At 38.6% G+C, this 24,449-nt stretch overlaps 2 protein-coding genes and 1 pseudogene across 18 annotated transcripts in view; 1 reads left to right on the top strand and 2 right to left on the bottom strand.

The window, feature by feature from the left end:
* The window catches only part of BTBD10 (BTB domain containing 10), a 74,526-nt gene extending 57,095 nt beyond the window's left edge, over positions 1 to 17,431 (top strand). For all 9 annotated transcript variants that reach the window (XM_044929561.2, XM_044929560.2, XM_044929562.2 and 6 more), the window contains 3 exons: positions 10,276 to 10,473; positions 12,865 to 12,975; positions 16,326 to 17,431. In XM_044929561.2, the coding sequence (XP_044785496.1) occupies positions 10,276 to 10,473; positions 12,865 to 12,975; positions 16,326 to 16,636 (620 nt within the window). In that variant the 3' untranslated portion in view covers positions 16,637 to 17,431. The remainder of the gene's footprint in view (positions 1 to 10,275; positions 10,474 to 12,864; positions 12,976 to 16,325) is intronic.
* A 754-nt stretch (positions 17,432 to 18,185) lies between these two features.
* The window catches only part of ARNTL (aryl hydrocarbon receptor nuclear translocator like), a 108,448-nt gene continuing 102,184 nt past the window's right edge, over positions 18,186 to 24,449 (bottom strand). For all 9 annotated transcript variants that reach the window (XM_025266664.3, XM_025266669.3, XM_025266668.3 and 6 more), the window contains 3 exons: positions 24,183 to 24,276; positions 19,964 to 20,066; positions 18,186 to 18,854 (listed from right to left, as the gene is read on the bottom strand). In XM_025266664.3, coding sequence (XP_025122449.1) covers positions 18,694 to 18,854; positions 19,964 to 20,066; positions 24,183 to 24,276 — 358 coding nt within the window. In that variant the 3' untranslated portion in view covers positions 18,186 to 18,693. The remainder of the gene's footprint in view (positions 18,855 to 19,963; positions 20,067 to 24,182; positions 24,277 to 24,449) is intronic.
* LOC112579774 lies at positions 18,939 to 19,055 on the bottom strand (annotated as a pseudogene).

The following is a 24,449-nucleotide window of genomic DNA, read 5'->3' as shown; positions in this document are numbered from 1 at the left end:
CTGAAACATTGGTGTGTTAGAAATTGGGAATGGGAAACTTGTAGGGCATCTATTATATATTTAAATATAGCTATCCTTCATGCTTAATTATGGTCTAACTTCTTGGAAATGAGTGGTCCTTATTAGGTCTGTCAAGTACCAGTTTTTCTTTGTCTTTATTTGTTTGGCCAAATATTCTTTTAAAGTCTCCCTAAAAATATCAGTAGGTGAGACAAAGAAGATTAGGTGGTCCACCTCTGAGTCCATTTCTATATAAATGATATTTAAAAGTTTAAAACCAAATAGTTGGAGAGCTGAAGCATACAGCTGTAAAGCTGAACAAATTTGCTGTCTTTTCACATCTTAAAAAATGTTTTTTGTTGAAATCATGAGCATTATTCTAATTTACAAATTCTTGATTTCATAAAACCTTCTGTAAAGGTTTTGTGTTTTTTAATTGATGGAAATATTTTAATTTAATTGCATATGACTAAATGTTGAATTTTGGTGACTGTCAGATTAAAAACACACTGCTGCTGCTACTGCTGCTAAGGCGCTTCAGTCGTGTCTGACTCTGTGCGACCCCATAGACGGCAGCCCACCAGGCTCCCCCGCCCCTGGGATTCTCCAGGCAAGAACACTGGAGTGGGTTGCCATTTCCTTCTCCAGTGCATGAAGGTGAAAAGTGAAAGCGAAGTCGCTCAGTCTTATCCGACTCGTAGCGACCCCACGGACTGCAGCCTACCAAGCTCCTCCGTCCATGGGATTTTCCAGGCAAAAGTACACTAGAATTCCTTAAAGATAAATGGATTTTAGTTCTGTAATCCTTTGAACATTGTTTACCTTGTCATCACAATTAAATATCATTTATTTGTTACAAAATTAGCAATTCTCATAGACTTTATTAAAAGAAAACTATATAGAATCTGAAGAGATAGAAACGGTCTTGTAAAATATGAAAGTGTACTGTAGGTGTAGACTTGAGTCCAAAAATGATTTTTATCCTGCAAATATGTGCTTTTACTGAATATTGTAATGGTACTTTACACTAAAATGTCTGTTTATCTCTTACTTAAAATTATAAAAGTACTCAGTGTATTAAATATATTGAATACAGCATCCTGGATTTCTTAGGCAAGTTACTTAAAACCTTATTTCTTAGTCGCCTTATCTTTAAAATGGGAGACTAATATTACTTACCTCACAGGGTTGTTGTGAAGATTAAATGGATAGTGCTTGACACATAGGAGCTTTCCAGGTGGTTCAGTGGTAAAAAAAAAAAAATTTGCCTGCCATTGCAGGAGGAGGAGGAGATGCGGGTTTAATCCCTGGGTCAGGAAGATCTCCTAGAGGAGGAAATGGCAACCCACTCTAGTATTCTTGCCTGGTAAATCCTAGGGACAGAGGAGCCTGGTGGGCTACAGTCCATGGGATTGCAGAGTCGGACATGACTTAGCGACTAAGTGTGCATTCACGCTTGACCCATAGTGTTAAATAAGTGTTTGCTTTAAAAAAAAAAAAAGCAAAATTAGGGAATAAGGTAAAGTAAAATAAAAATAATAAAGGATCATGTTATACATTCTGTTTTATATTTCCACATGAAAATATATTGTGAATAACTATATTAGAAGATATCCTTTAGTAACAACTTGTTCAATGGTTTACATAGTTATTGCTCATTTTCTACATTTTTATTGAATGCTCATTTTATACCAAATACTAGGTATGTAAAAGGCAACAACAAAAGACAAGATCCCTTCTCTTGTGATGCTTGCAATGTAGTGGAAAAAGCAGATGAGTAAATTATATTGTGTTAGAGGAAGAATGGGGTACTAGATGAGCATGTATGAGCTGTATCTAACTTAGGTGTTGGGGCTTGAGGAAGCTTTCTGGAGGAGAGGGAAGAGGAAGTGTGTTTGAGGCAGAAGGAATGCTATGTTTTGGAGAAGGCAATGGCACCCCACTCCAGTACTCTTGCCTGGAAAATCCCATGGACAGAGGAGCCTGGTGGGCTGCAGTCCATGGGGTCGCTAAGAGTCGGACACGACTGAGCGACTTCACTTTGACTTTTCACTTTCATGCATTGGAGAAGGAAATGGCAACCCACTCCAGTGTTCTTGCCTGGAGAATCCCAGGGACGGGGAACCTGGTGGGCTGCCATCTATGGGGTCGCACAGAGTCGGACTGAAGTGATTTAGCAGCAGCAGCAGGCTTTAATTTCTTCATTGTCCTCATTATCTTCCCAGGCAAGCACTGTAATCCAGAAGAGGTTTTGAGAACCAGGGCTGAACTCAGGAATGAAGGCCCTGGGGCTAAGAGAAATGAAAATACAATGTCCCAGGTGAAACTGGTATTTGTTCAGTCTCTAAGTTGTGTCCTACTCTTTGTGACCCTGTGGACTGCAACATGCCAGGCTTCCCTGTCCTCCACTATCTCCTGGATTTTGCTCAAATTCTTATCTATTTCGTTGATGATGCCATCCAACTATCTCATTCTCTGTCACCCCCTTCTCCTACTGCCCTCAGTCCTTCTTAGCCTCAGGGAATTTTCCAATGAGTTGTCTCATCACATCAGGTGGCCAAAGTATTGGAGCTTCAGCATAAGTCCTTCCAGTGAATATTCAGGGTTGATTTACTTTAGGATTGACTAGTTTGATCTCCTTGCTGTCCAAGGGACTCTCAAGAGCCTTCTCCAGCACCACAATTCCAAAGCATCGATTCTTGGTGCTTAGCCTTCTTTATGATCAATTGTCACATCCAAACACAGCTACTGGAAAACCTTAGCTTTGACTAATCGGACATTTGTTGGCACGATGATGTCTCTGCTTTTTAATACCCTGTCTAGGTTTGTAATAGTTTTCCTTCCAAGGAGCAAGCATCTTTTAATTTCATGGCTGCAGTCACCATCCACAGTGATTTTTGGTCCCCAAGAAAACCTGTCACTGTTTCTACTTTTTCCCCACCTATTTGCCATAAAGTGATGGGACTGGATGCCATGATCTTAGCTTTTTGAAAGTAGTGTGGAAAATGAAATTTAAAGTTTGCAAAAGGACAAGTTCAGAAGGCCTAGGAAGAAAGGCACCACCCTTATGGGAGACAGTGGGATTACAAATGAAGATCAAAAACTGAAGTTACATTTAATTTAGTTTAAGAAAGGATATTAAGAGGCGGAGACTACTTTTGGAGTCACAGAAATAGACACACTGAAACAACAGACACTTGTATGTTTTCTCTTTGTCTTTCTCTGTCTTGCCCTTTTTTTCAGTTTATAGCATTAAATCAGTTGAATTTGAGGATGGGGACTGTACCTTTTCACTCTGTGTCTAGTGTCAGGCACATAGTGAGGACTCAATAAACATTTGTTGAATGAATAAACTCTTTTATAGCCTTATGCATTTATAAGATACTTTTCCACTTATTGTCTTCTCTAGTATCATTAGTCTTTCCCTCTTTATAGAGTAATCCTCAGGCTTAAACATATTCCAGTCTAACCTGTGTCTGTTGTTGGCATTCAAAAATACATCATTTGAAAATTTTTGAGCTTTTCAGTGATTCTTTGAAGTTATTTTTTTGTAAGAATTAGCAGAACTTTATTAGCCTTTGCCCTACTTCATTTTGGTCTCAAAGGCCAAACTTGCCTGTTACTCCAGATATGTCTTGACTTTCTACTTTTGCATTCCAGTCCTCTAAGATGAAAAGGACATCTTGTTTTGGTGTTAGTTCTAGAAGGTCTTATAGGTCTTCATAGAACTGTTCAACTTCAGCTTCTTTGGCATTAGTGACTGGGGCATAGACTTGGATTACTGTGATATTGAATGGTTTGCCTTGGAAACAAACTGAGATCATTCTGTTATTTTTGAGACTGCACCCAAGTGCTGCATTTCATACTCTTTTGTACTGTATCTTGCTCTTTGGAAGAAAAACCATGACAAACCTAGATACCATATTAAAAAGCAGAGACATCACTTTGCCAACAAAGGTCCATATAGTCAAAGCTATAGTCAAAGCTATGGTTTTTCCAGTAGTCACGTACAAATGTGAGAGCTGGGCCGTAAAGAAGGCTGAGTGCCAAAAAATGTTGCTTTTGAACTGTGTTGTTGGAGAAGACTCTTGAGAGTCCCTTGGGCTGCAAGGAGATCAATCAGTCCTAAAGGAAATCAACCCTGAATATTCATTGGGAGGATTGATGCTGAAGCTGAAGCTCCGATACTTTACCCACCTGATGGGAAGAACCAACTCATTGGAAAATACACTAATGCTGGGAAAGATTGAGGGTAGGGGGAGTAGGGGGCAACAGAGGATGAGATGGTTGGATGGCATCACTGGCTCAGTAGACATGAATTTGAGCAAGCTCAGGGAGATGGTGAAGGACAGAGAGGCCTGGTGTGCTGCAGTCCATGGGGTTGTAAAGAGTCAGATGCTACTGAGTGACTGAACAATGACAACAAGAATTAATACATTTATTATACTGCCTCCTATTCCAACTACTGTGTCTTTCCATTTATTCAGTTTTCTTTTGTGTCTTCTGCAATGGTCTAAGTTTATTCTTTGATAATTTGTATTTTTGTTACTGTTGTGTGTAGAATATGTTCAGATTTTCTAACAGCTAGCATAAAAGAAAATTACTGAATTTTCTATATTTGTGTTTAGCTACCTAATTGAGAAGGAAATGGCAACCCACTCCAGTACTCTTGCCTGGAAAATTCCATGGACTGAGGAGGCTGGTAGGCTACAGTCCATGGGGTCGCAAAGAGTCAGCCATGACTGAGCGACTTCACTTTCACTTTCACCTAACTGAACTCTGCTTATTTCTAGTAGTTTTTCAGTTGTTTCTTACATATTCTTGGTAGATAATTGACCCTTTTGTAAGTAAAACTTTTTATATCTTTTTGTCTTGCTGAATTGACTATAACAATGTTAAATTTAGTGGTAAATCTGGTATCTATCTTTAAAGGCATTTCCTTTAGGTTTCACTGTTTTGTTTTGTTTTTTTCCTTGACTCTTTCTTCAATACTCTGACTCTTTGACATCCTTCTTTAGATCTTCTGCTAATTTTTTTTCTCACCTGCCTCCTGATCATTGATACCTTGAATGTGTTCCTTGCCAACAGTTTTGTCTTCAGCTACCTTCGCTCTTACAGAATCTATACACTTAATCTAAGTAATGCCATTCATCACTGGGACTTCAAATATTACTTATACACCATAGGTTTCCAGCTCTTTATCTCTAATTCCTATGTACCAGTTTTATGTTTCTAGTGTACTATATAACTTGTATAACTTTTTTCCCTTCTTAATCAGGCTTTCAATAAGTTCCATGCATATAGTACATATAGTGATGAACAAGAAAGACTTTGTCCCTGTATTTATGGAGTTTACAGTCTAGCGGGGAAGACAGGCATTCAAGAAGTAATGAAAAGCTGTGAAAATAGAGTGAAGAAATGAGATACTATGACAGAATTACCACAGAATACTATACTAAAGGGGCTATGGAAGATCATTATCTGAATCAGTGACATTAAAGCTGAGATGTAAGGGAATGGAAAAGAGAGTGAGAAAGTCTCCAGGCAGCAGAAATGGTATTTGCAGAGGCTTTCAGGTTTGAAGGAATATGACATGCTTAAGGTCCTGGAAGAAGGGAAGTATGGCTATATTGGAAGAGATAGTGTTTGAGTGATGAGACATAAGGCCAGAGGATAGGGAGAAAACAAAACTGGTTAAGTGTTTTATTAACTGTTCATTCTGTACCAAGTCCTGTGCTAAGTTTGGGGGATGCAGCAGGAACAAACCAGGCAAAATTTCCTGTTCTAATGGAACTTTCACTCTTTCGGGGGACACAGACAACAGACGAGGTAAGCAAGTAACATGAACAAATAACATATGGTATGTTAGATAGTGGTATGTGCTGAGGAGGGAGAAGAAAGGTAAAGGGATAAAGAGTAGTTTGAGAGGCCTTCATTGCAGAGGAAAACTGAAGTAAATTTCAAGCAGAGGTTAACAATGAGAGCAAGTGTTGAAGCAGTTTGCCTGGTAAGTTCGAGAGCAGCAAAGAGGAGTTGGAGTAGAGTGAGTGAGGGTGTCAGTAGTGGGAAATGAGGTGGTGTGGGGCCTTTATCTTCTGACTTTACTGAGTGAAATAGGAAGCCATCAGAGGGCTTTAACAGAGAAGTGATATGATCTGTAAGGATGCCATGTTTTGCCATTTAATGGGCACACTGTTCACACAGAATTCACTTTAGAGTCATGCAGTGGTGTATTCCTGATCTGATGTGTATTTTAAAAGAATCACTCTTGGCTGTTGGGTTGGAGATGGACTGCAGGGGGAACTAAGGTAGATACAAAGAGGTAATTAGGAAACTTATCATAATTTAGGTAAGAGATGATGGTGGCTTAAATTAAGGTGGAAGCAATGTAAAATGATCAAATTCTGAATATATTGGATGGTAGAGTTGTAAGGATTTACTTGTTGATTTGAATATGAGGCTGAAAAGAGAGAATAGTACTTAAACTATCTAGAAGTGTGGAGTTAACCATTGATTGAAATGAGGGAAGACTTCATGGGGGGCAAATACTTAAAAGCTTGGCTTTGGACATAAGTTTGAAATACCTGTTAGACATTCAAGTGGAAATGCAGAGCAGGACATTGGGTATACGTGTCTAAAGAGAGAAATGTGGACTAGATAGTTACATGTGGGAATCATCAGAATTTAAAGTATTTTTCTTTAAATACTATCGATAGTATTTAAAGAAAAAACTTTTTTAAAAGTACTGTGGACACTGATCTATAACCTCCTTTTTCACATAACAGGCTTAAGGACCAGGTTGAGGATTTGGGACTTTTATTCTGAGATAGCACAAGCCATGAAAAGTTTAAACTAGAGATGTCTATTTGTATTTTGGGGGCTACTGTGGAGAAAATGAAGGCAAAAGCAGCTGGTGAGTTTTACAATGGGACAACTGTAAGGCTGGGTTCAGTGAGGATTGTCAAACAGAGTATCTACATGTGACCTCTTCATGAGGGTTGGGCTTCCTCAAGCCTGGAGACTGAATCAGAGAGGAAGCATCTGAAGAGCAAGCATTCCCAAGACCAAGGCAGAACCACAAGTCATGTACCCATTGCCTCTGCTGTGCTCCCCTTGTTACAAGCAAGTCAGTATAACCAGCCTAAATTGAAGGAGAGAGGAATTGGACTTCTCCTACTGGGAGGAAATATCAAACTCCCATTGTAGAAAAGTATATGGTGTGAGAAACTTTTTAGCTATCTTTGGAAAATGGCATCTTTCAGAGAAAGAAATAGCACAGCTCAAGATGTATTTAAGAGGTGGACTTAATAGGGCTTGAGGAATGGTTAAGAGATGAAAGAGGAATCAAATATTCATTTATTTTACAAATATTTAAGAGACTGTCATATGACTAATACTCTTCTGAGATGGTTCTGAGAACTTGAGTGCATGGTGATGCCATTTACTCATTTGAAAAACTGCAGAGAGAGAGACTGAAATGATTAAGTTCAATTGGAATATATTGAGTTTGAGATGCCTGTGAAAGGGCATCCTAGTGGAGATTTCAGGAGGCAGTTGAATATAATGCATCTGGAATATAGCGGGCAGAATTAGTAGAATAAATTTGAGAATTGTAAGCTTAAGGTGAGAGAAAATAAAGAACTTAGAACGTCCCTGCGAAATATCAATATATAATGGCCAGCTAAATATTTAGGAAATATTTAACCTAAATATTTAGAAAATATTTAGATAATTTCCTAAAGGAAATCAGTCCTGATTATTCATTGGAAGGACTGATGCTGAAGCTCCAATACTTTGGCCACCTGATGCGAAGAACTGACTCACTGGAAAAGACCCTGATGCTGGGAAAGATCGAAGGCAAGAGGTGAAGGGGATGACAGAGAAGGAGATGGTTGGATGGCATCACCGACTCGATGGACATGGGTTTGAGCAAGGTCTGGGAGTTGGTGATGGACAGGGAAGCCTGGTGTGCTGCAGTCCATGGGGTCACAAAGAGTTGGACAAGACTAAGCAACTGAACTGAATGGCCAGCTAGAGGAGAAAAAATTGAAAAAGGTGACTGAAGAACAGCAGCCAGAAAGGAGAAAGAAAACCAGGGATAATGATACCAAATCTTAGTGATGAGAGTGTTTATTAGAGAAATGCAAATCAAACTATAATGACTTCACACTGGTCAGAATGGCCATCTTTAAAGTTTATAAATAATAAATGCTGGAGAGGCTATAGAGAAAAGGGGACCGACCCTCTTAACACTGTTGGTGGGAATGTAAATTGGTGTAAGTTAGTATGGAGAGCAGTATGGAGGTTCCTCAAAAAACTGAAAGTAGAGTTGCCATATGATCCAGCAATCCCACTCCAGGGCATATATCCAGACAAAACTGTAATTTGAAAAGATCCAGGTACCCCATGTTCATAGCAGCACTGTTTATGATAGCCAAGACATGGAAACAACCTAAATGTCTATCAATAGACAAACAACGGATAAAGAAGATATGGTCTGTGTGTTCTTGTGTGTATATAAACACATAATGGAATATTAGCCATAAAAAGAATGAAATAATGCCATTTACAGCAACAAGGATGAACCTACAGATTATCATACTAAGTGAAGTAAGTAAGATAAAGACAAATACCATATTATATCACTTATTTGTAGAATCTAAAATAGGACAAAAACATACCTATGAAACAGAAACAGAGTCAAGACATAGAGAACAGACTTGTGGTTGTCACAGGGGAAGGGGATAGGGAAGGAAGGATTGGGAATTTGGGATTAAGCAGATACAAACTAATACACACACACACATACATACATACATACATACATACATACATACAGGATAGATAAATAAAAAAGAACTACTGTATAGCACGGGCTTTCCCGGTGGCTCAGAGGTTAAAGCGTCTGCCTCCAATGCGGGAGACCCGGATTCGATCCCTGGGTCGGGAAGATCCCCTAGAGAAGGAAATGGTAACCCACTCCAGTATTCTTGCCTGGAGAATCCCATGGACGAAGAAGCCTGGTAGGCTACAGTCCACGGGGTCGTAAAGAGTCGGACACGACTGAGCAACTTCACTCACTCACTGTATAGCACAGGCAACTATGTTCAATATTCTGTGACATAATGGAAAAGAATATGAAAAACATTGTATGCATAACTAAATCATTTTGCTGTACAGCAGAAATTAGCATTGTAAGTCAGTAAAAATTTTTTTACTTCAGTAAAATTTTTTTTAAAAGATGTTCATTTTCTTTAACAATCCAGAGGTCATTTGGAGACTATATAAGAGAATGTATTTTTATGTATAAGAATTTACCTATAAAAGGAATTAAAAAAAAATCATAATGGAAATATGCAGCCTAGAGAGAGACATGGCTAAATAATAATAACATAGTTGATTATTTAATTGTTTATTATATTAACAGTTAGTAACATGTTGTAGAGAAGGAAAAAGCTCTGATTTGGGAAACTATAGATTTGAGTTTTAGTGTCTTCTCTCACTCTCCTGGTAGTTCCTGAGGTAATAGATCCTTAGATAAGAAATTGGACGTTGCCAATGAAATAGGAATAAAATAAAAATGATTAGGTTGGTGCAGGTGAGTTCGTGACTGTGTATTTGGGAAGTTAAAGTTGTTTGTTATGTCAGAAGAAGGGTCAGGTGAAGTGTATCTTTCATTCCTCTCAGTTCTAGGGTCACATAAGCTATGTGATTCCTGTGTGCTCAGTCATGTCTGACTCTTTGCGACCCCATGAACTGTAGCCCACCAGACTCCTCTGTCCATGGGATTTTCCAGGCAAGAATACTGGAGTGGGTTGCCATTTCCTTCTCCAGTGGGGACTATTTTATTTCATATGGATAATCTGCAAAAATATCCTTAGAATATACTTTAAAATATAACCGCATACATTGATTGAAGACAAAATGATGTAGTGAAAAATAACCTGGACTGCGAATAGAGTCACAGAGGGTGGATTTAATTCTGATTTTGAAAATTAGTTTTGTAACCTTAGGCAGATTGCTTCATGATGTGTAAAGTGAAGAGGCTTTTGTTGGATGACTTTAATTGGCCCTTCTTGCTATAACATTCCGCATTTCCATAAGAACTCTCTCTGAGAAAAGTTTTAGTGACTAAAGAATAACCCTTGTATTATCTACAGGGTCCCGAAGTAGATGCTGAACTAATGTGGTGTTTTGTTTATGTGTTTGTTATTTCTGCTCTTTTACTTATCAGTCACCCCTAAAGTGAAGTTACTTTTGTGGGTTTTATTTCAGGTGCCCTAATGCATGAGTTGTCAAATGATGGTGCCCGCAGACAGTTCGAATTTTACTTGGAAGAAATGATCCTGCCTCTCATGGTAGCCAGTGCCCAGAGCGGGGAGCGCGAGTGCCACATAGTGGTGCTCACGGACGACGATGTTGTTGATTGGGATGAAGAGTATCCACCGCAGATGGGAGAAGAGTATTCACAAAGTATGTGCTGTGGCGTATTTTCTCTCTCTTAAATCACCACAGATTTCCTCTTTATTGTTTATAATATTGATTAAAGGACAGTTTTTATAAAGAAAGTTTTCTGAACTCTTTCTTATACCAGGAGTGGACAAACTACAGCCTGTGGGCCAAATCCAGCCTTTTGCCTGTTTTTATAAATTAAGTTTCATGTATTGTCTATGGCTGCTTTCGCGCTACAATAGCTGAGATGAGTAGTTGGAATGAAGACCGCATGGCTAGCAAAGCCCAAAGTATTTACTGTATGGCCCTTTACAGAAAAAATGTATTCACCCATATCATGCATAGAAATGGTTTGCTCTTTGTTGCATATCCAGACCTTAGTTGGTTTTTTTTTTTTTGGCATTTAGAAGCATCCAAGAGAAATAGATCCTGGAATAGTAGATAATGAAAAATAAAACTGTTTCTTATAGAGATGAATTTTTATTTGTATATAAAATGAGAAGCTTCAACTCACTGATTACAAAGATGACTTTAAGTTCTAAGACATTCCTTTTTTAATGTCACATGCGTTCTTGGAGAATACATGACCCTTCTGAAAGCTTTGTGGAACTTTAGGTATTTTTGGTCAAAACAGCACATCTTGAGCAGCAGTGACTTTTTTCTTACTGTACTTCTAAACTTCTAATTAGAACCTTTGTTTTTTTTTTTTTTTTCTGTTAGAAAGTGTATCTCATATTGATTTTGTTTGTTTGAATGTTTGTTTTTGGTGAGCCCAATATAGTATTTTTGAACAGTTCCATAGATTGAGAAAAAATTACTGGTAAAAGAATGATTCGAGAACAGGATTTATATGGAGTATTAGAATCCTTTAAGCTCTGGTTTTTCCATTTTATTTACCCTTTCCTAAAAATAAAGCAGACTTCCAAGTGGTATGCTTTTTTAATTTTAATTCTAAAGATTTTCAGATGATTATTTCAACACAGAGTATGGTAGTAGTTTTCAGAATTTACATTTGAGACGTTTCCTTTGCATGATAACACTTGAATGAGTACTGTGATTCTTTTGTGGACAGTTGCAGTAATAAAATGTTGCTGTTTCCTCATTCCTAGGCTTTTTGCTGACCATGGTTTTCTATAATATGTGGAATAAAAAGTTGAGCTTTAGTTTTCAGAAAGTTTGACTTCAAGAGAGGAGGGTCAACCATAGAGCACAGAAATGACACTATAGTGATAGAGGAATAATATTAGACCTGGCTTTTCCTTTTTAGTTATTGAGCTTTTCATTTCAGTGTTTTTTGTTTTTTTTTGTTGTTGTTGTTGTTTCTTTTCTTGAACTTTGAAGTTTAAAAGGACTGGAAACATTTTTATTTAATTTGTCTAAATACATTTCATTTTATGCCAAGATGTTCCAACCTAAAGAAGATAACATTTGAGGAGACAAGAGATAGCCTATCTCTTCAGGCTGATTTTCCTAAGAGTGACATACACCACCCATTCTGAAATGTCAAAAAATCTTTATCTTAAAATATCAGTAATCTTAAGGATGTAGTAATAATCACAACTTTTACCCCATGAATAGCTTCTGTATACGTTTTTTCCTTTTATTGGCTCTTAAACCAGCATGTTTGGTTTGTGAGTTTGTTTTTCTTTTTTTGAAAAAACCTTTGCAGTTCACCTTTTAAGGGAGATAACTCCACCTGAAAGAGAGAAGGCGAGGAAGGTCCGTCAGTCTAACTCCCTGAAGTGCCCAGCACATTTGGAAGACTCAACATGTTGTCAGTGGAGTGTCTGTCCTTTGCAAAACCAGTTTGCTCTAAACAGACTAACCTAGGCAGAACATGCTCGAATCTGCCATTTTTAACATCAGTATTAAATGGGGCTGTTCGCCTGAATGGAAAACAATTTGTGGGGAGGGTCTTTGCCTTTTGGGGGAATTATTAATAGTTGCTCAATCCATGAAATGTAAGATGTATCCATTTTGTACTTTCTGACAAGGCAGTTTTTTCCCCTCCAGATGAGGCCTTGTAGGTATCCTAGCAAAGTCTTTTACTTTGCCTGCTTGATAATGATGTGATACTGATACCTTTTTTTGATTCTCTTTATTTGAAGAAATTGGGGCAGACCCCATTCCAGTGTCTGTGTATGATATATCTTTCAGAAGGAGAGTCTTCCTATGGATTGGGTTACCTGATTGGTTATTAAAGCTTTTCTTGTTTCATCTTATGTAGACATTTGCTTCTATATTAACTGTACTGAATTGTCCTGTCATGTTGGCTAGTCATCTTTGGCATCACTGCATCCATTATTTGGGCTTTTAGGGTTGTCAGGCCCCTTTGATGATCAAGATAAATAACCTTGAGTCATCTCTAAGTACTTTGATTTTAATAAAATATTTTTGTCTCTTTGTTTCCAGTTATTTATAGCACAAAATTATATAGATTTTTCAAGTACATTGAAAACAGAGATGTGGCCAAATCAGTTTTGAAGGAGAGGGGTCTTAAGAAGATTAGACTGGGAATAGAAGGTAAGACATTTTCACTTTTTTTATTTATTAATTATCTTTTGGAACCAGCAAGGTTTAAAAGCTGGATCCCATTGAGATTATATTTTGAATATTTTGAGAAAATTTCAGACAAATGATTACAGAATGCTCATGCAGTAAACACATAAATAACAAAAGTCAGCTTTCTTTATCTGAGAAGAGAAATAGAAGGCCCTTAAAAATTAGTATTTATTCTATAAGATTCTCTAGCAATATAGAGATATGAATTTGTCTTTTCTGCCATCACTCTACTTAATGCATTTTTTACCAAGCCCATGTAGTGTGTTTGGCACACGTGTGTATACTCCCGTAAGAGATGACAGGACTCTTTGCCTGATAGTAATTGTGATCATAGCCCAACAGAACTAAAATCTAGTACTTTTTTGAAAATTCATGTAAAAACTGGTGGTGGTGGTTTAGCCACTAATTTTCCAAGATTTTATCTGGAAAATCCTATGGTCAGAGGAGCCCGGCGGGCTACAGTCCATGGGTTGCAAGGGTTGGACACGACTTAGCAACTAAACAACCAGCACCACTCTTTTTACATGAATTTTCAGAAAGTATTAGATTTTAGTTCTGTTGGGCTGTGATCACAATTACTATATGTCTTAAGGTGTCTTAAGGTATGATAATAGCTTATTTTCAAATTGAATTGAATGTCCATGTACTTCATCTTACTTAAATGCAAACTTTTTAGACTGCTTTTTACCTTGTGATTTAAATGAACTTTTACAGATGCTACTCTCAGATCCTTCTTTTATTTTAAAGTGCCCTTACTAAAAACAAAATATCTTCCTTGGCCTAGAGTAATGAGTAAAGGTTCTGGAGCCAGATTGCTTGAGTTCAAAGCCTATGATTTAATAGCTGTATGACCTTGGACAAGGCACTTTACTTCTTTTTGCCTTTGTTTTCTCATCTAAAATGAGAGTATTAATACATACATTATAGGGTCACTGTGAGTGTAGAATGAGTTAATCCATGAAGAACACTTTAAATAGGGCCTAGCACATAGTACTTTCTGTGTCTGTGATGGTGATTACAAAGATTACGGTATTCAGATCAGTGATCAGATGAGCTGTTGGAGATGAAGATGAGGGACTCCTGAGACATACAGGGAAGAATTACCAGAAATGAGGTCTTTGCAGGAAGGGGAGGGGTGGAAATTTGGGGTTTAAAAAGAGGGCACATTAGCTTCACCAGTCTATGTCCTCTTCTGTCATTTTGCAAACAGTGAGTTTTAGCTGCTTGGTTTCAAAGTTAAAGAGACTGTAACTGGAGGGGGAATTACTTTAGCAGGCCCCTAGCAGGTATTTGAACTGATAACAAGTGGGTTGGAACTGTGTTTAAAAAAGCCTGATACACTGTGCTAAGGAGTATGGACCTTCCCCTTTAAGCATGAGGAAACCATTGGTAGTTCTAAAGCAAAGATGTAATATTATTATTATACTTGTGTTAAGAAAAAAAAAAAAAGTGATTCAGTGTGGAGAAGAGATTGGAATACAATGAGATGGGAATTTAAGGACGTTCTAATAGTCCTGGAGCAATCAGGGACAAGGGAATAGAGAAAGGGAAACCTTTCTGACCTCTAGAGCTGCCCTTCAGATGGTAATTGGAAGTATGAAACGAAGAAGACATTCTATAGGTCTTTAGAAGATGTTTAGTCCTGCTTGCCCCTGTGCCTCCCTCACCTCAACCACACACCCACACCCACACACACACACACACACACACTCTCCACACATGGCTAAATATACTAGCTGCCAGTGATGCCTGCATAACAAACTCCTATGCAGGAATCCTTAATTGAACCCTGACTGTGTGAGGCCTATGTGGATTTTTTTTCTGATTTTAACAGTGGCCCATAGGCCAAATCCAACCCAGTACATATTTTTTATAAATCAAGTTTTCTTGTAACATAGACATACTCATTAATTTATGCATTGTCTGTGGCTGATTTCATTTTATTATGGCATAGTTGAATAGGTGTGATAAAGACCATATGGCCCACACACCTGTCTAGCCCTTTACAGACCATGTTTTCCAGTACTTGGTCTAAACTAGCAATTCATGCTAGTAGGAAAGAGAAGGAACTTGTGATAGCATCTAAGGAAAGTATATCTTTAGACAAACTGCCGTATTGGTAAATGACTGAAATGTTCCTAAGACTGGGATGGTTGTTACCAGTTGTTACTCTTCAGTGACTATGATCTAAGAGAAGGAAGATGTATAATTACTGGGAAAGCTGTGTCTACTGAAAAAAAAGTGTTGCACAACTTGGAAGTTCAGAATTATGTTTTATTTAGTGGCCTTACTTTCAATTGTAGCCTTGGATATAGCCTCTCAGATAGCCCTGAGAAACTGTTCCAAGGAGGTAAGGGAGGAGCTGGCATATGTAGGAGTTTTAACTGGGAGAAGAGAAAACAATGATCAAAAGATTACTGCTAATCACAAAAAGCAGACATCTCAAGTATTGATTTTAGTGCCTCTCTACCTTTAGGGAAATGCAGAAGTCTGGGCTTGTTGAAATTATTCCTTTGATACACATCTTAACTATCTAGGGCTATTTTTCCACCCTGAATTCCCCTCAGGGGCACCCTTGGGTCGGGGGTGGGCTGCAGGGGCAGATGACTTGATGGCCACCACATTTCTATTTACTGAAATGGCAGGCAACTTTTTTTTCTGGTCCATGCTACTTTGGAATTGCCAGTCTGAATGAACTTGATTGTTCATAGTAGTAACATTTAAATGATATAGAGGTTAAAATATTGGCTTTGTTGACCTAGACACAGAAATACCTGGAATCAGTGAAGCTGGAGATCGCTACAGCTTCTTGCCACTTAAACAGTAAAAAGGAAAGAAAAAACCCAAAATGATGTAAAGATGAGATTTAGGTTTAAAGAAAGTAGAAGGCTTATATGGCAGTAAATTGCAGGCCCTGAGGCCAAATAATTGTGGGGGAAGGGATCAGGGATATCAAGGGTGCACAACCAGAGCCCATGATACACTGGATTACTTCCCATTGTGTTAGGGACCCAGCCCCACCATGCTCTCTGAAAGTTTTTCTGGTGGTTGGTGGGAAGTTTTGTGAATTATATCAGTAGGATTTCAATTTCTTGCTGTTGAACTAATGACCAAAGAGAATATTGGTTTCCTTCTTTATTTTAATCTATGTTTTGTTCAAGAACTAGAGTAACCCTCTTTAGGTTAAATTGAATGAGGAATGTGGGGACCTGTGTGTGTGTGTGTGTGTGTGTGTGTGCGCGCGCGCGCGCATGCACGTGCGCATAGGTGTGTGTATGCACATCCTGTTTTTAAAAACTTCTCTCCTTCAGGTTATCCTACCTACAAAGAAAAAGTAAAGAAAAGGCCTGGGGGCCGCCCCGAAGTGATTTACAACTATGTCCAAAGACCCTTTATTCGAATGTCTTGGGAGAAGGAAGAAGGAAAGAGCCGGCACGTAGACTTTCAGTGTGTTAAGAGTAAATCTATCACCAACCTTGCCGCCGCTGCCGCAGACATTCCCCAGGACCAGCTGGTAGTCATGCATCCGACTCCGCAAGTGGATGAGCTGGATATTCTACCCATCCATCCCCCTTCTGGCAACAATGACCTCGATCCTGACGCACAGAATCCAATGCTGTGACAGTGATGTTTCTTGAAACCATAGCATGCTACTCTTCACAGTGACGCTGTACTCTCCTCATCCTGCACTGCAAGGCCACGCTCTTCATTGCGAGATGCACAGAACGATGTTTAGGATATTGCAGTGTAGGCTTTTTTTAAAGACCAAAGGTAGCTGAATGGTTTTTTAAATGAGTACAACTCTAGCATCTTGAGGTTCCAGTTATATAAATGTATTTGTTTACCAGTAGGTTTGTGAAATGGGTTCTTTGTATGGGGGACAGTCCTTTTTCACACATCTAGATCTTTCCAGAAGTGGTGGAAATTGGCAGCTGGGGTACTTTGTCTAGATTGATATTCATCACACCCCAGATAAAATGTAGAACATTATATAGTTGCACTTTATAAATGGTGGTTAAGTGGAACTGTTCAAGCCATTTTTATAGTTGTGATGCACAATATAATTTAAGTAAGTGCTTCTATCAAAGTATTCCTTCAGTAAAATGTATATAGTTTGCTGCCCATGATGAGCAAAAAATGAGTATCACTGGGCTTATTTGAATGATGAGGATGAGATTCAACCATATCTTATCAGTTATCTCAGTGCCGTTTTCATCCTTTTCAAGTGTCACATGCAGGGAGTGTGAACATCAGAGGTGGGTTATTATCCGGTCTGCCTTACCCTTAATCTGTTCACAGATATTTATTTACTAATGATTTTTTTGAAAGTTATGGGATAGGAAAATGAAGTGTTGCTCTTCATTTACTAAATGATTGTAAACTCGTTTTTCATCAAAATAAAATTCCATTGTTTTAATGTTTCTGATCTTTATAACCATCTTGACCAGATTTTCAGTCTTGTATTTTGCAGATTTCCTGTTTTATTGGTGTCAGTATAATTAGAAACCAGGAAGTAGCTCAAGGAACTCCCGTTTGATATATGTGTGATGAGGCACTTATATTCTCCACTAACTATAAAATATACTATAAATCCAAAACATCATTATAGCTGAAAAGGGAATATTTTCTAGTACAACCGGATACGAAGATATAAAGTACTTTTACTAGGTTCTATAGTAACCTTAAGTTTCAGAGCCAAATTCTGATACTAGTTCAGTGCTTTCTTCATTATACTATGCTGTTCTGCCAAGCAAATTGTTCATGCATGTTTTTGTTTTGTTTCTTAATATTTTGTGACTCAGTTCAAGAAGAAATCAGAAGTATTTAGATGCTTTCAGTCTGGGTTCACTTAATGTCTGAAGCCATACAACTGGTAATAGAGAGGAGTTGTATTAGAGGAGCCAGTTTGTTCTGTCTAATCTTGAGTTTGTAATTTCAGAGGACTTGAAGTTTGTGTTTAAGCAGTAATATCGTTGTTCTCACAGAAACTAAAATTACAGTACAGCTAAACAAGTGACACAGGAAAATTATGTATGTCCTAGAATTTTTATGAAAACCAGAAAGGCACTGTAAATGTTTTTGGTGTGGATTGTCCATAAACACCCACCATGGAAAATCAATGATCTAGCCCTATAGCATTTTTTCCTTAATTATTTGAAATGTGAACAATATTTATAGAACAAGGGAAACATTTATTAAAAATATTTAACTAATACATTATACTTTAACCCATATTTATAGTAAAGGATTCTTACAAGGAAGAATAAACGGTTTTATGATACAATTAGTATAAGAAATATCCACATGGGGAACTTCTTTGTAGTGTAAAAACACCATACATCTGAAATGACCATTTGCATATAAAAGCTACCAATGATGCTTCTGTGCACAATGATTAAAAAATTCAACACAAACAGAATCCAAAATATACAATTAATGCAAGCTATCCACAGCTAGCCCAATAATCAATGATGAGGAAACACTGGAGCAGGCTTTAGTTCCACTTTTTCTGAAGTTACACATAGTTAATATTGACTTGTATCAATGGCTCTGAGATGGCTTTTATGAAGACAGTACATAAAAGCTGTTCTCTCCTTATCCAGTAAGCTTCACAGACTGTATAACTCCATCAGTAATGCACTTTGATACTGTAGCTGTCGCCAAAGCAACATATAGTGTTTACAGCGGCCATGGCAAGTCGCTAAAGTCAACAGGGCCACCAAGCCCAGCATCTGCTTCCAAGAGGCTCATGATGACAGCCATTGCTGCTTCATCATTACTGGGACTACTTGAGCCTTGATCGTTGTCTATCATGTCTATGCCTATGTGAGGGTTTTCACCTGTGGGAGGAGATAAAGACTGGTGAGTGATTCTTTTAGTAAGCGGGTAACTTTAGTAAGCAGTTCCTAAGTACATTTTTTTTTTTTAATATGGAACGCTTCACGAATTTGCGTGTCATCCTTGCGCAGGGGCCATGCTAATCTTCTCTGTATCGTTCCAATTTTTTTTTTTTTTTTTTTTTTAGTATATGTGCTGCCAAAGCAAGCACCTAAGTACATTTTTAATAAGAAAGTTAAACTTAACAGTAGGGCAAGAAGGTTGCTTTGCCTTTTTTTTTTTTTTTTTAATATTTGTGTTTTTCAGCTGGAAGACCCAACTTTTTAAGAAGGAACTACTTAAATTCAATAAAGATTAAAAGTATGAGTTGACCTCATTTTACTATTCTGATATAACTAGTTATAAGGAGGGAATTATAGAAAGAAACCATGCAGGAGACCCCGGTTCGATTCCTGGGTCAGGAAGATCCGCTGCAGAAGGGATAGGCTGCCCACTCCAGTATTCCTGGGCTTCCCTTGTGACTGAGCGGGTAAAGAATCCCTGCCTGCAATGCAGGAGACCTGAGTTCGATCCCTGGGTTGGGAAGATCCCCTGGAGAAGAGAAAGGCTACCCACTCCAGTATTCTGGCCTAGAGAATTCCATGGACTGTATAGTCCATGGGGCAGCAAAGAGTCGGACACAACTGAGCGACTTTCAGAGATTAGAGGAAAAAGATCTAGAAAGAGAAGTAGAGAAAAAGATGGGTAGTGTGGGAGAAGCAAATTCTTCATTGCTTAGTGACTTTCAATACCCTCTGAAATGCTTTTTGATCACCCTTTTAGGTTCTGTCTGAACCTCCATGAGCTCTCCCTCTGAAGAGATTATGGTCCACACATTGGGAGAAAGCCTGTGTCCAGGCTGCCAGAAACCCCTCTTGAATTCCAGAGACACCCCCACCAGCACCCAACCATTAAACTTAACTTTGAAGTAAAGATTTAAATAAATTTTAAACCTTTACTTTGTTCTTAACAAGGTTACCTAGAACTGATTTGTACATTCAGTTCTTAAAACTGACATCATGCCAGATGTTTTTTGCAAGCTCACTGCAATAGAAATAATAATGCTACTTACCAAGAATAGAAGAGCTATCAGAATATGGATAACCTGGGTTCTCCTGAGCCTGCCCTGGTAGTAGGCCACTGGAAGGAATGTCTGGAGTCCCTCCATTTAAAATCTACAAACAAAAGTGAAGTTTTCATGTCATCAACAGTTTCAGTCGGTATTTTATGCAGTGTCACCAAGAAAATGAATTGTGTTGAAAAGAGGAAGGTGAGGAGAAAAAGTTTCAGGTGGCTTCGGTTTCTTATTGGATGATTTCATACCAGAGACTATTAGGAATGGTCACAGTAAGGAGAAAACCTCTCCCCCAAACTAGTATTCTCTTTACTCGAGTCAGCCCACACAAGCAATTTAAAGGCTGAATAAAATCCCTAGAGCACTCATTACCTTGGATCATGCTGTTGACATGTTTCTCTAAGGCCAAGGACTAAATCTCAATGAACTCAGGTGGGCAGGGCCCCTCCCCCGTTAGGGAGTAAGATTCCTTACAGCAACAGATGCTGCTGAAGAATCGGTAGGAAAGGGTTGTTACACTGGGAAGAGACACAGCTTGAGGAGTCACAAATGAACAACAACACACGAGAAGTAGATCATCATTAGTTGCCCCACAGGGGCCAACATTAGTAACCAGTGATTTAAGCTCTGAGAGAGGCTACTGAGAAATACTGAATATTATTACCACTCCTCAGTAGAAGAACTCTGTCTTCCCTCAACTGTCTACCCTCTTCACCCTCCCATGACCGAATCTCACAGAAAAGCACCTCTGAGAGGTATCTGGATGTGGGTGAGGAAACTGGTAGCAGCTAGATTTCAGGAGAAGCAGTGATTTCAGGCCTTGCCAGTAGATGGCATTACAACTTTATCTCCACAGTTCAACTTTCTGAAAAAGTGCTGAAGAACTTTACACTCTAAAAATGATTAAGGACTCCAAAGAACTTTTGTTTATATAGGCTATATTTATCAGTATTACTATATCTGAAGGTAAAACCACTAAAAGTATAATAAACTTATTACACATGAACATGAATAGCATTTTAATGAAAAACGATTTTCCAAAATAAAAGTTGCAAGTATCATTTCATATATATATATACACACACACACATATATTTTGCAAGTTGAATGTCTAGCTTAACAGAATTTAATTGGATTCTCACTTGCTTCTCCATTCAATCTGTTTAGATATGCTGTCTGAAGTACATATCTGAAGAAAATCTGACCTCTCATAAACAGGCAGTTGGAAAAGGGAGGTACTTTAATGGCCTTTTCAAATAACCATGGTATTCTTCTTTGATATTACATCAGAACTCAGCAGGTGGAGGTTTCTTAAAAGATAAGGCACAATGTGGAATCTGAAACCATATCAATGAAATTTTGGTACTCTGTAAAAATCCATTGGTGTATATTGGTATTTAGGATGGATCTTTTTTACCTTCACACGATTCTGAAATATCTTATATTGGTCATTTGGAAAATACTGGTTTACTGAGTTATGCAGATCTTCCAAATGTTGACACACTTCATTGTATAACGTTAAAACATCACCACTGTTAATATTATCTGTGATCAGAAATATCTTAAGTTTTGGCAAGCAGTCGAGCTCAATGCAGTAGATACAAGTTTTCCCCCAAATTCTAACTTTTGCTTGAAAACTAAAATGTTATCACTTGTCAGTTGTTCTTCCTGGAAGTTGCAGGTTCACTCATTTTCAAGAAAATGTATGCTAAATACCCAAGTCTGAAAAACCATAGTTTGCAATAGTAAAAATGGTGTCCTATGAAAAAAGTGATTGGTTCAGTTTAAAACTTAAACCGTCGCACAAGTGCTTTTTCTTGAGACAACCATCATACTTGGTGTGCAGCATAAGTGCTTTAAGCACACGTCTCATTCTGTAACTATTAAAAAGATTTACTCAAGGATTTTATAAAATTATTTTACTGCTTTATTAAGGACATTCTTAAATGAAACTGGCTTTTAAATTTATTGTTTTTTTATTGTGGGTATATGGTGGTGAAATACAGTGACTGTCCATACAGTTTGGTGCCACAGGCCTGATTTTTTGCAAAAGCACCAGCAGTTTTATCCAACATTGCTTTTGCACTGTCAGTTCACATAACAGCACAATCAGAAAAAACTTTTAGCATTGTTATGAAAATTCTTTTGACCACACAGACCCCTGAAAAGATTCCCCCCTCCCTTAACCCCCACCAGAAGACCACAAATGATGTTTAGGGAACTTTGGCCTTATCTGACCCTGCCTTGGTGCCTCTGGATGTCCAGAATCTCCTGGAATCTGAGGCTTGCTAACCTTACCCCTTTTAACTTGACCCTAATTAAGCCAACTGGCAGGCCAAATGTCTCATTTTTGGACCTGCCCAGTTTGAAAGTGACTGGGAAATGTTGGAAGCCCGGGGCCACCTTTAGTCTCTTGGCTTTGGTACATAGTTAACGCTGTCTTTTAAAACTCTGTCTTGTTTAGATGCCCTTCTTATAAGTTCTGCTGCTGCTGACTCAGAATACATTCAGAATTTCTTCTCAGATCCATTTTTATAAGTCCAAAGAAAAAGAAACTTTCCGTAAATGCCTCAAAAATACTTGCGCTCTGTGATGTACATACAGTATACTTTCAGATCTCTGGCAGTTGTTGGTATGAAAAGAATCAGAAGTCAAGAGACCTGAATTTGGTTTGGGGCCATACTTATTAAATTCTGGGCTAGTCATATACCATTTGGTAGCCTGGATTTTTCCACCTATGAGGTTGTGAGGATAAAATAAGAGATTGTATATGAAAGTTCTCTGAGTAATATTTAAGCACTGAAGTGATGACCTTCCAAAATAGAATAGTGGGATTCTTGGTAATACCAGAAAGTCAAGTGCCTAAAAGTTGAATTAAGACCCAGAGAAAAGGATACCTCACTAAGATGGTAGATCCAGTATGGAAGAAGGACCTAGCAGTGTAACAAAACACGGCTAAGAGCTCACCTATGAGCAGTGGCGGGGGCTGTGCCCAGCCCAGACTTCATCTGTGGATGCAATACTCAAGTCATTACCAACCAGGCACTTCCACGTATATTCTCTCATAACAGGACTTAATGTGCAAAGATGCTGGCTGCCCTAGCCTATTATTAGCCTCATTATAGAGAAATCAAGGGCTTAAAAAATTATATAAGGGCACACACCAGTGCATGGCAAAGGTAGGCTTCAAACCCAGGTCTCTCTTCCAAATGTGCTCTTCCCCATTAATGGCTTTCAAACCTTCTTCCAAATAAAAATTTTTATGGAAGACTCACACATCATAAAACAGAAATAAAGCTACCCTGGTAGAAGCAGGAGTCCTGACCTTATCTTTCTCATCAGCTGGCCCCCTTCCAAGCCCCACCCTACCTGGCAGCACCACAGCTCCTGGTAACCTGAGCCTCTGAGAAGCCAAGTTTTGAAAACCCATGCCCTGCTTTTGATACAATTTGTGCCTTAGGAGTCCAATCTGGGTAAATTCTTTGTGTCTATGTTTTGGGAGATAGGGGAAGGAAGACTTTGTGTCTCAAGATGCTGGCCTCTGGGTTATCCTAACCTATGTTAACATCAGACACTATAAATAGATTTATGATTTACAATTAACATTGGCCTAGGCTCACAAACTCTCAGCTCCAAAAATGAAAACAGATTGTTGGTTTCTAAGACTATTTATAATGTAGTCTTCTGGTCAGTTCTTCCTTAGGGCTGGCAACAGATGAACTACTTGTACTTAATGCTGTCCCATCAGAGAAAACCAGGCAGATCCCTAAGTATCCTGCAGCTGCACAGGCATGACTTGCCCTCCAAAGCACCACTGGCAGCACTGTTTCCAGGGCCTGCACTAGACACTTTCTCCCTTGAAGACTCCTGGCAGAGAACTAGGTAGTTTGACATACCCGCGAATCCTTCCTTCATGGGAGCTCTTGAATTCTTCCTTCCATGCAATGGACTAGCAGCTCTCCAATCCTTACAACGATCTCTTTCTGCCTGCCTCTGCTCACATGGGATAAACCCTCTAAGGATGTACGCAAGCCTCCCTGGTCCACTGGTGGGTTTTGTGCCTCACCTAACACAGATGCATTTACTTCAAGAAGGAAAAAAGGGTCCTACTTGTTTCAGCAACCACTATTACATACTCCCATTTCCAGTATTTCACAACTTGGGCAAGAGCTCTCTACATGAAGAAGGGCCTTAGTCTAAGAGTCGTTAGCCCTACCTTCTTGCCTCCTGGAGAAGAGGCATCAGGGGGAGGTGTACTTGTGATGTTCAATGGGCTGGAGCCACAGCTGGAAGGCGATGACCCTCTTATCCTGTCAGAGAAAAGAGGAGTTAGTTACATTGCCTTTCCTTTTTTTTCAGTGCAGTGTGTGTGTGTGTTGTTGAGGGATGGAGGTGAGAAGATCTAGAATAGGGATTGGCAAGCCTTCAGTAAAGGATAGGAGAGTAATTATTTTAGGCTCTGTAGGCTATATGGCCTCTGTCA

The sequence above is a fragment of the Bubalus bubalis genome, chromosome 16 (genome assembly GCF_019923935.1).
Source record: "Bubalus bubalis isolate 160015118507 breed Murrah chromosome 16, NDDB_SH_1, whole genome shotgun sequence".
In the NCBI taxonomy this organism is placed as follows: Eukaryota; Metazoa; Chordata; class Mammalia; order Artiodactyla; family Bovidae; genus Bubalus; species Bubalus bubalis.
The sequence above is the reverse complement of the archived record's forward strand: the minus strand, read 5'-3'. Positions and strand labels throughout refer to the sequence as shown.